Consider the following 15099-nt stretch of genomic DNA (forward strand, 5'->3'; position numbering starts at 1 on the left):
ATTGCTAAGTGTAAGCAAAAGCTACAGGTCATGGAGATTCTGTTCACACACACTTCCTTCATGTTGGTTTTGTGTTGTTTTGTATTTGTATCAAGACAATTATGAAAAAAATTAAAAAATAATGAGCAACAACACTGATTTTAACACTCTCAATTCAATCTAGTTAATATTGATGTGGATTCCACTAAACTAAAAATAAAATCTACATAAATTTTAACAAAAATTATGTTGAAAAGTGAGTGTCAAAATGAGTCGGTAGCGTATTCTAATTAATACATATATATAGATATACTACTATTAATGAATTGTACTATAATAATGATCGTATAATAAGGGTGGGAAGGGTGAAGTGAAAGGAATGAACTTCCCTTCCCACTTGGGTGCAAGTCTATCTGTCGACTAGGGTAGCCGCCACGTTGGGCATTGGTTTCTTGAAGATAAATCCAAAGATGGCCGACATAATCCATCACAACTATAAATCTCTCTCTTAATAATCAGAATTTTGTAAGGCAATTTTGTTCTTGAATATTAAATTCAACGTGGCGTTTTGTGGTGCCGTGACCGCCAGGGTCGACGGGTTTAGGCATTTGAAGAGAAAACACGTTTGCTTTTATTTAATGATTTAATTTAAAAACAGCGCTCATACGTACACATACATGATACAACTGATACAAGCAACTTGGACACCCAAATCTCTCTCTCATGTAACTCATGCATAACAAACTTAGTGTTAGTCTTTATTTTTTTTAGTCCAGAGTATCCATCGCTAATAGTAATGATTAATCTCTTCACCGCTGATGTTTGCACTAAGCTGACCATAATATATGCTTTATTTCAACGAATGAGATCAAACTCCCAACCTCATAATTAAAGTAAGAAGTGAATTAACCAATAACCACTACACTCAGTGGCGGAGGCACAGGGGTGACTTCCCCTGCTTAGTCACCCCTGGTTTTTTGGAATTTCTCAGCAAAAAAAAATTGAAGCAGAGAAAGTCACCCCTGTACATGGATGGCTTCCGATTACTTCTTCTTTGACGCCATGGAAGCTGGAGTTTCTGGGATGATGGACTAGGGTTTATGGGAAGGGTTGGAATTCAGGGAAGGAGAGAAGTGTTTTCCAGGGAAGGGAAGGCAATAGAAGGACTCATGAACTAGCTGCTACAGCTTCTGCAACTAAAAAAAAACTTACCTTGGCTGATATGCTTTTTCGTTTTTTCAGTTTTGAAGACAAACTGCTCCCAGATCAATTTCTTTTGCTTGTTGAAGAAAGCTTTTGTTTCGAGTATCTAGTGGGTGCATTCATTATTGTTATTTTCTTTACTTTTCTCAATGTTTTACCTACAGTTCTACAAAGAGCTGGCAGGCACTATTTCATTAATTCATTTTCTTATTCTTGGCCTTGTAGCTTCAGCTTTTTTTTTTTATCCACGTTTGTATGAGTTTGTGGGCCTTTAGCATTTTTAATGAAACACTTCATTAATTGATAAAAAAAATTAATTCAAACTTAACTCCAACAAGGCAAAGAGAGAAAACTCAAGAATTTTGCTAAACTAATAAGAACCTTCTTATTTTCTCTCTTGCTCTTCACTTTCTTACATATGGCTTTTTTTATGGATATTCAAATTTTCATGAGTTCAAACTCGAATATTGGTTCATTTTTGTTTTTTTTTTTACTTAATTGCTCTAATTATATGAGATTGAATTTGTGGTGCTTGTGTTTTACTTGGAAAAAAAGTAATAAAATTATGCACACCAAGTGTTTGTAAAAAGTCCCCTTTAAGATTAGCCTTCAATAAAGGGATTTGGAATTTTCATACAAATTATACTTCTTTAGATCCTAGTCCTCCCCTTATGAAATTCCTGCCTCCGCCCCTGACTACACTACATTGTGTGATTTCATTAGTCTTCTTTATAATGGTCTCAGACCTTGCATGCAGTTAAGAGATTTGTGGTAATTTTTTAACTGATACAATCTGCAAGTTCATGTTCTTTTTCAAATGCATGAAGATTATAATAATTAAAACCGCTACATATTAAATGAAAAGAAAAGTAAGTGTGAGTGAATCAAAAATATTTCTACCATGCTTAGTACTGTTGGATCCTCAAAAGAAACATTCTATAAAGTTTTGATGATTAACCATCTGTTGGCTCCATCACTATATGTTGGGCAAGCAGTCAAGCACAATAGTTTACACAGATCAATTGCCAGTTGGAGCGAAACACTAATAGTAATAGCTAGTTAATGTGAATAGCGAAAGTGTGATAGTGATGTATATGTCGGGTCATGTTGGCTTACAAATACTTCAAATAATAAGTTTTTATTTACACTTAATTTCCACTCACACGTAAAAGAAAATATATAATATAATAAATAATGTGATTGCAAAATAAAAGAAATATATGAAAAATAAATTGATGAAAATGAATATAAGTGAAATATAAAGGTGAATAGATCATAACTATTTACCAAAGAGTCACTGACTTCCAATTGCTGATTTCCTTTTCTTGAATTTTATGTACTACTAGTAAAAACTAGAAATATACAAGAATATAATAAGTGATATGAAAAAAAAAATAGGAAGGAAATTAGTAAAAATAAGTGTGATCGTATCAATACAGTTTTTAAGGATAGTGAGAGATCCAATTCAGTGCATCATACGTAAAGACAAGGGGAAAAAAGAATGAAAAACTAGGTGATGTAAGGCGCGGGTACCACCTGACGGCCCATCATGGAGGAAGTTCAGTCGGCAACCCAAGTTGTCCACTTATAAAAATTCATTGAATTCGACCTGAAAAAAATCATTGAATGAATCATGATACATTCGACATTACTAACTGCTGGTCTTTGCAAGCTGCAACTTGCATTCGTTCAACACACATGGTTAATTACCCAAGCCCCTCTAGTCCTTCACAAATCATACATTATGGATATAAAATTAACCACCATGTAGCTTTCCCAACTGCTATAAATATATGAAAACGCATGTTCTGCGGCGATTAGACATTCATCAAATTCCTTCTTGCTATAATGAGAGGCATGTAACATCGCCAGTCCCCACTACCACAAGTTCCTCCTTTGTTGAAAATAATAATAAAGGGAAAAAAGACATTAAGACTATTGGGTGTGAGTGACATGCTCAGGAGACCAGCAGAAACATACTCCTAAGTATGTATGACCAGCTATTACCGCAAGCGAGTTAACGTTATGTCAGCATATATGGCCCCAAGAGCGTTAGCAGATCTCCCCGTGGAGGATTTCTCATCAATTAAGATTTTACTGGATACAGGAAGCTCAAACCATCAACCAATGTGGAAGTTATAGTTAAACTCGAAACTTGGAATTAGTCGTGAAACTCATATTATAAGCCTACACAAATTTATGTTAAATCATAAATATATCAAGTGGGCTGAATATCTAATTGGTTTAATTTTTTTTCATACATATGTTTATAGTCTTTGATAAATAGTGGGTTATCTAAATTAGACCCTAAACAAATTGCATAGCTTTTTAGTCTCGCTTTTTTAAAATAAGGACAGGTGACATCATAATACTTACATGTACCATTTTTGCCCAATGCACGATGAGACTAGTGGCTCGAGAAGCAGATTTGTAGTGGAGCTTGCAGTTTGAGGGAAACGTGTGGGTTGGATGGAGCAAAGATAGTGAGAAATCATGGGGGCATTGTCGTGCGATGAATGATTTTCTTGGAACAAGAGGTGATGTTTTGAGTTGGTAGTCCGAGACTTAGCTCGGTGGGGGGTGATAAATACGAAAATGAAGTTGTGTGCTTGTTGTTAGCTAGTAAAAGGGCTTGGTTGGGTTATGACTTGGAGTGACGAAGGCTGGATTGGAGTATAGTTCGAATGGTGAAGGTTAAAGAGGGAGATTTAGGGTGGTCTGAGCGTGGTGGTTAATAGCGGTCGCAAGATGGGTGGGTGAGGGTGGTTTGCCCGAAGTAATTTTGGGAAGAAAAGGTGATGGGGAGGGGGGGGGAGAGGAAGAAGAAAACAAGGGAAATATGAGATAAAACTATCGAAAGAAATTTTAGACCAAAGTGATGTGAAAAGTTCATGTGGACTATGTTCTACTCACTACATACACACGCAGGATGATGACTGTGTAAATAGAAATTCTTTTTTTCTTTTTCTTTTACTCTTGAATCAGAGTATTTTTAAATTTCTTGTAATAATTAACTTGCAAGTAAGAAGATGTGAATTTTATGTTCTTTGGGCAAGAAAAAAATGGAATGAAGGTTATGATTCAAAAGATATCACATTGCGCACAAGAAGTTTAAATCCAACATCAACCAAAGCTTTTGATACATCTTGATGCCATCTTGGGTTGAATCTCACTCACAACATAGAATAAGATTGGTTATTTTCTACCTTGCTATCACAATAACGATTACTTTTTTTTTTGGGTCAAAAAAAACTATTACTAATTATAGCAAACCGCATTCAATTGAGCTGCTTCAAGACATTCCCTCATGGACCTTCTTGTGGGCCTTTCTATTGACAAAAAGTGGGCCTTTCTCTACAGTCATGTCAATTTAGCCAGGTCAAGATGGGCTGGCGGCTGGCCTTTGACAAAGAAAAGGCTGTCCTTCTTTTTCTTACTCTAATCACCCTAAGTAAATGTTTGAAAAATGAATTACCTAATGCTCTTTAAGATTTATTTTCACAATAAGTTGGCCGTTTGACAATTATCGGTATCTATTCCAAACATTTTTTATAAAAAAAATGTATTTGCATCCTCTGAAATGAGATACAGTTACAATCACGAATAGTGATTACATACTTTAAAAAATCGATAAAACTACTTAATTGTAATGATTTACTTTATCCTCAGAGTGAATCTCTCATTTTAGAGTACTCCGATCCAAAAATTGATTCTCCATAGGAGAAATCACTAGAAGTAGCTTGAAGAATAAAATTACATATATGAAATTAAATTGATGTTGGTTGGAGGTGTAAACTTGAAGAGTTTAACTGTTTTGCTGACGCGGGTGTGACATCGAGTGACATGTTTTTTTCTTTGGTTCTGTTAATCAATATTAGGAACAGATATTATTTCTGCAATGAAGAATGGAGACAAAGGAGATCATGAGCTCTTAAAAGCTCTAGCATTTCTTGACCCCCTTTGAGTAAAGGGAGGTACTGTTCTAACAATAGCTTTCGAAAGAGGATAAGAAAAAAAATGAGAAAGGGAAAAATGGAAGCTATTCATCATCATTATATAGCTCACAATTTTACTCATATCAATAAAGAAAGTGTTAGTTTCAAAAAATAAAAATAAAGAAAGTGTCTTTACATTTAAATTCCGCTATGATCGAATAGCCTTTTCCCCCCTCGATATCTTGATGATTGCGATCAATGGTGGCTTTCTTCCTCTTTCCCTTTCCATTTTGCTTGATTAGAAAAGGACTTTAAGCTTCACTGTCTTTCCTTGCATATGTGACCGTATCTATAATGATCCATTTAATTAAGATAATAGTCAGTCAGAATCTCATTTACCTAGAATTATGGTATGTTTGAGGGGATTCATAAACTTTATTTTGTGGGAGCAATGTTACATGTGATTTTAACACATTCTTTATTTTTGTTAAAATTGGGTCAAAGGCCCAGAAACAAAAATCCTAAACTAGGGCAGATATTATTAATGAAACTCATCCCTGCAATCCTAAGAAAACTCATCTAACACAAATGCAAACAAAATTTCAACTCATTGATTTTTTAGCTAATCAGTCAGCTACTCTATTGATACATAATATACTATTATTACTAGTACGGCGTATGAAAATGTTGTCAGGACAATTGCTCCCTCCTCTTGAACATAGATTTGTTCCTGTGTTTTGATAAACATTTTAATTAATACATTCATGGTATGTTCAGTTATCAGTAAAAATGAGATTAACAAAAACGTTAGTAGGTTTTTATTTTACTTTATAATTACCATTTGGCATGGATTATTAGTTCATGTGTTATCCTATGATTGGCTAATACTAAGACCAGCCAATACCTATCTAAGGTAGTACCTATCTAAGGTACTACACATAAGTTTTGCCCTTTTGGTTTAGGCGTTTTAGCATCTCCTTGTGTCATTGATCGTCTTTTAAAGACTTAATTTGCTTAAATTTAAAATTTTCCCATAAAAAAAACGTATCATCCACAATAAAAGGAGTTACTTTCGTTCAATTAAAAAATATCATACATCTCTGAATATAATTTTCAATTGTACACGTCAAAGATGTATAATAATTTTTGAATAAGCTAAAGTGCCTTCTTTTATCGGGGATTATATGTTAATTTCCCGAAATAGTATAGGTGCTAATAGAGAAAACACCTCTAAAAAAAATCTCTAATGCATTTGAAGGAAATACATAAACCATGACAACCAATATGTAAAAAAATCTTATGCTGTACTAAACTTTCATTTATCATGAAATGCATTATATTAATAAATCATGACATGAGTGAATCATTTCATGATGAATAAAAGTCAAGTGGATCGTGATGCATTTTTGGTATATTGATTATCAAATTTTTTGTTCTTGAGAAATGTATTTGACACTGTTTCGGTATTGAACTGCCGATAGGACTAATCAAACTAGAGAGCGAACAAGAAGTAAATAAACGAGTAAAAATGCGTGAAATGATAGGTCCTCCCACCGCTTGGTGGTGCCTGTTATTTATAGCTTGGGTTTTGGTCCGGTTGGACCATGGGTTACCCGGCTGATTTGGTACATAAGTTTGATCAGCCCAATTGTAAGATACATTGATTCGCCCATATCAGACCACAAGCCCTCAAGACACTAAGACTTAGTATAAGGCGAATGTGTCTTTAATAAGCCCTCAACTATTAAATCAAATACAATGCCCAATAATGGGCGTGTAAATTCTAATACTTGTAAACTTTGACAAACAGATAACGATAATCACATCAACCTAACTTTCCTCTTATCTTCTTTCTTCGCGTGTTGAATCGTCAAATCTCTTCAGTTGTCACTTCACATGCTCTGACCGTGACAAAATTTCAAAGTTACCATTACTCCACCTGCCATAATATATCAACAAAAGATCCTGCATATATTTGGGAACTTGGTGCCACAGTATCAATAGACACTTGCAAATCCCACTAACTCGATCATCAAAGCAAATAAATATTATTAAAAGCATAATTAATTTTAGATGTGAAAGGTCATACCCTTTCATGAAACGTTTCTCCTTAGACTAACATACCCTTTCCATTCGGTGAGAAAGCTCAAACCTTTTTAGAACGTCATTGCTCCCGGACGAAAATGTCCCTTCCAATCAAATCTCTTCAAATTCAAATTTTAGTCAGACCAATATGCCCTTTCCGTCCAACCGTCAGAATATGTCCCTTCAATGCATGTGTGAAGGCACGCGTCTGCTCATCCTTTAATTCACCCATTAACGCACCCTTTCACTTCACCTTTTCACCTTCTCTTCTTTCTCTATATAAGGTCCAAATTTTTTACCTTTCTTCCACACTCTCACTTTTCCCTTACACATATTCTCTCTTTTCACTGCAACGAAAAGAGATTACCCTTTCATTGCTTCATCAACAAGTGCAATCATCATTCAACATCCTTCCCTTGCCTTCATCACCAGCAAACCCAGAAATCAATCAAGTTTCTACGTATTCAAGGTAAATTTCACTTCTTTCCCTTTCCTCTTTTTCTTTTGTATACCTGATTCCATATTTGAACTTTTGAACATCTCATATTGCCAAACCCAGAAACCCAGAAACAATGTTCTGCATTTCAAACCCAGAAATTCAAACCTGATTTCTCTCTTCATCTTACACTTTCGAACTTCTACTTTCAGGAACCTTTGAAAATGGCTTCTAAACGTACTCGTAGAGAAGTTTCTGCATCTAACGTCTCACCTACTGCTAATTCACTTTGGGTTGCTAGCAAAATCAAAAAACAGTTTTCTAAAATCAAAACTCCAAAAGTTGTTGTAGATTTAGTTACCAAATATAACTTTAGGAAAGATGGCCTAGATGCCCACTTGGACATAATTCCCTGCTCCCCTGACGAACCATGTTGTTTTGGACAACCAGACAATATAGGGCGAAACTTCACTTACCTCTTTGAAAATCTATTTTCTGATTTGAAATACAACCTCCTTTTTTCTGACTTTACCTGCTCTGTTCTAACCCTCCTAAACGTAGCTCCTACCCAACTTCATGGTAATGCTTGGGCTTACCTGAAAGCTTTCGAAATTCTCTGCCTTACCTTAGACATCGAACCCACTAGCAACAAATATTTTTATTTCTTTGAAACATGTGGGCGAAATGTTAGAGGCGAATATGTTTCGCTCGCTACTGCTAGGGGTTTGGGGCTATTTACTCTCTACAAGAGTCATTACAAACATTTCAAAGGAAAATTTTTCAAACTTCGTGAATCCGATCGCTGTTAGGATATATTCTATTTTGACGATGGAAGTCCTCGATTTCCATTTTATTGGACGAACCAATATGAAGTTATCATCAAAATTCCTGATGATGCCTTGACTCCTGAAGAACTAGTTGATTGCCAATTCCTGTCGAACTTAGGACTAAACCTTAAAGATTTTATGACCGCTCTTTCTAAAAATCAAGTGGGTATGTATATTGGTAAGGCATCCTAATTTGCATTTTCTTTTCATGCTCTACGCTATGCTTCCTGGTACTCTAACACTCTTACTTGTTGCAGGAAAAATGGCTCGCCTATCAGAGGAAGACATCCTTCGTTTCCGCCGCGAACAACAAGCCGCTCGTGAAAAGAGGAATCCTTCAAAATCGCTTGCTGATCAAGACACTAGCCATTCAGGCACTGAAACGGGTCATCCTACTAAGAAGAAGAAGAAAAATGAAGATCTTGCTTCTGCCAAGAGCAAGGCCTCCAACCAAACTTCTCTGGAACAATTCATGAGCAAAAGCGGTGCTCTTGAGACGAACAAAGGTTGTTCGTCAATTGGCCCACTCCCATGCTGGAAAAACCTGTTGAAGGAATTTGAAGAGTTATCTTCTAATGAAGTAACTTCACTGTGGGACTCAAAGATTGACTTCAACTCTTTGGTGGAAACAAATTTAGTCTTTAAGGCGGACCGAGAGAAGGTAGCTTGTCAGGCCATGATGACTAAAGGCTTAGAGATTGCTGCCATCTCCAAGATGATTGAGTTAGAATCTGCTGGGTTTAATGGTCTCGCCAGCACAAAACTTGTTGATGAAAAGGAGAAGGAAATTGAAAAAATGAAGGCTACAATGAAGTTGTTGGACAAATCCAACAAGGCGAATGAGAAAAAAGCTGCTGATTTGGCATTGGAAGTTGCCAATTTGAAGAAGACTGCTGAAGAAAACAAAACTTCTTTCCAAGCATTGACTGAAGAGAATGAAAAGGTGAAAGCTGATATCGTCCAGATGACTACTGTACACAACCAACTTTTGGAAGAAAATTCCAAATTTAAATCTGAAGTTGCTGAACTGAAATGCTCTGTCCTAGACCAATTTGAGGCTGGCTTCGCCAAAGCACTGAATCAGATCACCTTTCTCAACCATAATTTGACTATCAACTTTGAAGGCTCCAATCCTTACGCCCGTATTGTGGATGGTAAGTTGATCAGCCCCGACAATGCAGAAGAAGAAGAAGAAGAAGAAGAAGAAGAAGAAGAAGAAGAAGAAGAAGAAAAAGGAAATGAAGAAGAAAATGTCACCAACAAAGAGGGGGAAGGAGAGAACCACTAGCTCCAATTCCTGTACTCCTCCTTTTTAGCAAATCATGTTAAAGACCTCCGGTCTCTCTAGTTTTATGTTCCTTTCTCTCTTGTTTTTTGTTCCTTTATTCCCTTTGCTTGCATGTAACAAACTTTTCCCTTAATGCGATGAATTTCCTTTCAGTATCACATGAATGCTTAAGTTTCGCATAAATGTCTAACTTTTTCGCCCACTCAAAATCTTCGCCCAATAAACATTTCATCTAGCATACTGAATTACTGCATCGCTTAGACAAAGAAATCTAAAAGTAACTTATTCTTTAACTAACGCCCTATGTTAAGCAACTATCAAACTAAAGATATAACCTCAATATCAAAGCTCAAAATATAACTTAATGGAAATTTCATTCACTGACCTTTTCATCAGAGCTCCGCCTTTCCTCATTGTTTATAACAAAAAAAAACGTGTTAAGCGATTAGAATCATCTCGCTTTTCTTATTTTACTGTATATAGTACAATACTGTTGAGTGAATCTCACAGATTTTGTAAAGTTTAAACTCAATCAACTACTTTGGAATCATAAGGCCTTTGTGTATATAACTTAGTCAAAATTTTCATTTTTTTGACTTAGTTATCCATGGAAATCAAAGTCACAATATTTGATTTCATTAATATGCTCGCGTGGAGACTTGTGCTTAGTTTGGACAAGCTTAAATCCAATTTAAGGTTGTGCTTATGAATTCGTGGTCAAATGCTCTTGTTTTAAGAGACTTACTCTTTCTCAATTGTCTGACGTCTCCCAATTGATAGACCTTAGTTGATACGTTTCCGCTATAGGAAAAAAAAAATGTTACGCCCTTGAACGTTTTTTAAAAAGGTTATGCCTCGTTAAAAACTCTCCCGCCTGGGGTAGAGAAAAGAGTGCATACCTGTTATTCATTAATATGTGATGCCTCGTTAAAAACTCTCATTTTCAGGTAGAGAAAAGAGCACATCAAACTTAGTCTTACACAACAAACATAATCCTAAACAACATGGAGAACCAACACAATCTTTCACACACACTACTGAAACAACGAACGTAGTCTTCAACACACAAACTGAAACAAACTGTACAAACACAAAGCAAACTGGACGAACATCTTGCACTTCAATTGTAATAGTAACGGAGATGTTGTGCGTTCCAAGCCCTCGGTATCCTTCGCCCAGACAATTCTTCCAAATGGTACGCCCCTTGTCCCAACTCCCTTCGAATTCTGTAAGGTCCTTCCCAATTTGGCGACAACTTTGAATCGTCGGGTCCTCTTGTCTTACTTCTCAGCACCAAATCACCTGCTTCCATCTGTCTTGGAACCACCCTTGTATTGTATCGCCTTTCTGACCTTTGCTTTACCACTGCTTGTCTCAAACGAACCTCTGCCTGAGTCTCATCAGCCAAATTCAAATCAACAAGTCTATTCATATCGTTATGTTCCTCATTATAAGTTGACACCCTGAATGTTACATCCTGAACTTCCACTGGAATCATAGCATCAACCCCATAAGTTAACTTGAAAGGTGTCTCGCCCGTTGTGGACTGTGGAGTTGTATTGTATGCCCAAATAACAATAATCAATTCATCTACCCATAATCCTTTTGCTTCGGCCAAACACTTTTTGACTCCATTCAAAATCACTTTATTTGCGGACTCTACCTGCCCATTTGATTGTGGATGCTCCACCGAAGCGAAACGCATTTCAATACCCATTTCTGCACAAAATATTTTCACACTTCAGCTAGTAAACTGTGTCCCATTGTCATAAATGATTGTAGCCGGAACACCAAACCTACAAATTAGCTTCCTCCAGTAAAACTTTTTAACTTTTTCTAGCTGTTATCTTCGCCATTAATTCCGCCTCGATCCATTTAGTAAAATAATCCACTGCCACTAAGACGAATTTAACTTGTGAACCTGCTGGACTAAAAGGTCCCAAGATATCCACGCCCCACATTGCAAATGGCCATGATGAACTCATTGAACTCAACGTCTCCGGCGGTGCTCTATGCAAATCTGCGTACATCTGACACTTTACACACTTTTTTGCACATTCCATACAATCTGACCTCAAAGTTGGCCAGTAAAACCCTGCTCTCAAGACTTTTGCTGCTAAAGATCTTCCACCTACGTGACTTGCACACACTCCTTCATGCACTTCAAACATAATTATGCCATCCTCCTCTTTGGAAACGCACCTCAACAGTGGAACTCCTACTCCCCTTCTGTACAATTGATCACCCAAAAGGGTGTAGTGGCTTGCCTCTCGAATCTGATCCTTAGTAAATAAAAGCAAATCAGCCCCTTCCGCCTCTAAACACAGCTTGATTCGACCCATCCAGTCTTGATCTATCACCATTGGAATTGCCATAACTTCCTCATTTTCAATGCTGGGACTGTTTAAAACTTCATGAATCACTGACTTGTTGTTCCCTGGTTTCTTGGTACTTGCTAACTTTGACAAGATGTCAGCCCTCGTGTTTTCTTCTCTTGGAACATGGTTGATCTGCACCTTCGCCACCTGCTTCATCAAATTCTGAGCCTTCACCAAGTATTTGGCTAACTGTGCATCATTCGCCTGATATTCTCCCTGGATTTGTCTTGACACTATTTGTGAATCTGTCATGATCCTGATGCTTTGTACGCCCATTTCGATCGCCAATCTCAGACCTGCAATTATAGCCTCATACTCTGCATGATTATTGCTGGCTTTAAAATCAAACTTCAATGACTGTTCAATTGTTACGCCCCCTGGTCCTTCTAAAATTACTCCAGCTCCACTACCCTTAATATTGGACGAACCATCAACTGATAAACTTCATTCACCTAACTCTTCACTCTTCTCGTCTGGAGACATTTCATTAACAAAATCAATCAAAGTTTGTGTTTTAACCTGTCCTTTCTTCTCAAATGAAATTCCAAACTCAGACAATTCAACAACCCATGAAACCATTCTTCCTGCTAAGTCAGGCTTTTGTAACACTTGGCGAAGTGGTAAGTCAGTTTTGACTACCACTGGAAAGCCTTGAAAATAAGGTCTTAACTTCCTGGCGGATATAATCAAGGCCAAAGCAGCCTTTTCTATTTTTTGATATCTCAATTCTGCCCCTTGGAGTGCATGACTCACAAAATATATGATCCTCAAATCATCTTTAAGTTCTTGCAATAAAACTGAGCTAACAGCGCTATCAGATATTGAAATAAATATTGACAGCGAAATACCTGGCACTGGCTTTGATAAGATTGGTGGTTTTGATAAGTTCTCCTTCAAACTTTGAAACGTCATTTCACACTTCTCTGTCCATTGGAACGCCTTGTTTTTTTTCTCAAACACTGGAAGAATGGAGTTGATTTATTTCCAGAACATGGTAAGAATCTCGCTAGGGCTGCAATTCTTCCCGTCAACTTTTGCACATCTTTCACTGAGGTGGGACTTTGCATTTCAATAATAGCTTTGCATTTATCAGGATTTGCTTCAATTCCCCTTCTTGTGATCATAAAATCCAGAAACTTTCCACTCTGAATCCCAAACGAGCACTTCTCTGGATTAAGTCTCATATTATGCTTTTTGAGCTCCCCAAAAGCCTCTCTCAAATCCGAACAATGCGTTAACATTTCATCTGATTTTACCACCATGTCATCAACATAAATTTCCATGTTTCGCCCCACCTGTTTATCAAAAACTTTGTCCATCAACCTTTGATAAGTTGCTCCTGCATTTTTGAGCCCAAATGGCATGGTTTGATAATAGTAGTTCGCCTGATTCGTCATGAAAGCTGTTTTCTCCTCATCCGGTCCATACATTCTGATTTGATGGTATCCAGAATATGCATCCATAAGGCTGAGCATTCCAAATCCAGACGCCCTATCCACAAGTTTGTCAATATTTGGCAAAGGATAAGAATCCTTCGGGCAATGCTTGTTCAAATCTGTATAATCAGTACACATTCTCCACTTTCCATTAGCCTTTTTCACCATAACAACATTCGCCAACCACGTTGAATACTTTACTTCTCTGATAAATCCAGCTTCCAATAACTTATTAGTTTCTACCTTTACAACTTCTACTTTCTCTTCACCCATCTTCCTTTTAAACTGAACAATTGGCTTTGCTCCTGGATTTAAGGCTAACTTATGAAAAATAAATTCCGGATCAATTCCAGGAAGGTCTTTCGCACTCCATGCAAACAAATCCATGTTCTCAGCCAAAAGTTTAACCAACCTGTCTTGCTGACTTACTGTTAAACTCGTGCCAACTTTTAAATTCCTTTCGCCAATTGCCACTACTTTGGTTTCCTCCTCTGACGTCATCTTGCTTTCTATAAATCTATTACGAGGATCCAAACTTGCTTCGCCTTGATTCATTTCAATCTCATAAACCCGATGTCCCTCTTTCACAGCTTTCTTTCCCATATGACCATACTGTCTGAAGCTTTCAGAGTAACATTTTCTGGCTATGATTTGGTCAGCCTTTAAGACTCCAACTCCTCCCTTGCTCAGCGGATACTTGACTGTCAAATGTCTGGTAGAATTGATCGCCCCCAATCTATTCAATGAGGGTCTCCCAATAAGCACATTGTATGGTGAAGTACATTTTACTACTAGGAACTTAATAGCAAATGTCTCCACATTTTCCCCCTCTCCAAATATAGTGCTCAACTCCACATAACCTCTGACAAACACCTTTTCGCTAGAAAAACCCACCAAAGATCCATCATAAGGTTGCAAATCAGATTCTGTCAGCCCCAATTTTTCAAAAGCATCTCCATAAATTAAATCCGTTGAACTCCCTTGATCCAGCATTACCCTCTCAATTTCATATTCAGCGATCGTCAGCATCACCACAATTGGATCGTCCTCCTGAGGCTGAACTCCCTCAAAATCTCGCACAGTAAAAGTAGTATCTGGCTGGTTGGTTGCCCAACTTCTCCAATCATTAGAATAAAAAGCATTGATTGAATGAACATACCTCTTTCGAGCTGAATTAGTTATTTCCCCACCTCGGAATCCACCAAAGATAGAATGAATTCGTCCCTTCGCTTTCCCTTCTGATTGTCTGTTTTGACCATCACTCTCAACTTCCTTTCCATCTTCAGTTCGCTTTGTTGAAGTTCCTGCCTCATCTGAATTGTTTCGCCCTTCAAGTTGTTTCATACATCCAGCCTTCACCAATTTATCTATCTCTTTCTTCAAAGTAAAACAATCATCAGTATTGTGTCCCGAAATCCTATGATATTCACACCACTTCGTCTTATCCACATAACCTGTTGACGGCTTTGGTTGCCGCGGAAAACAGATAACGTTCGCCTCCAAACACGTGTGCAAAGCATCGGTCAAATTAA

General features: G+C 37.2%; 1 protein-coding gene across 1 annotated transcript; it reads right to left on the reverse strand.

Annotated features, from left to right (window-relative positions):
* Positions 1-10873: 10873 nt before the first annotated feature.
* On the reverse strand, positions 10874-13043 carry LOC130748677 (uncharacterized). Its single transcript, XM_057601921.1, has 3 exons — positions 12584-13043; positions 11675-12448; positions 10874-11472 (listed from the first exon to the last, which is right to left on the reverse strand). The coding sequence occupies exons 1-3, from the start codon at positions 13041-13043 to the stop codon at positions 10874-10876; spliced, it is 1833 nt and encodes a 610-aa protein (XP_057457904.1).
* Between the last annotated feature and the right edge of the window lie 2056 nt (positions 13044-15099).

Source organism: Lotus japonicus, chromosome 1, assembly GCF_012489685.1.
Source record: "Lotus japonicus ecotype B-129 chromosome 1, LjGifu_v1.2".
Classification (NCBI taxonomy): Eukaryota; Viridiplantae; Streptophyta; class Magnoliopsida; order Fabales; family Fabaceae; genus Lotus; species Lotus japonicus.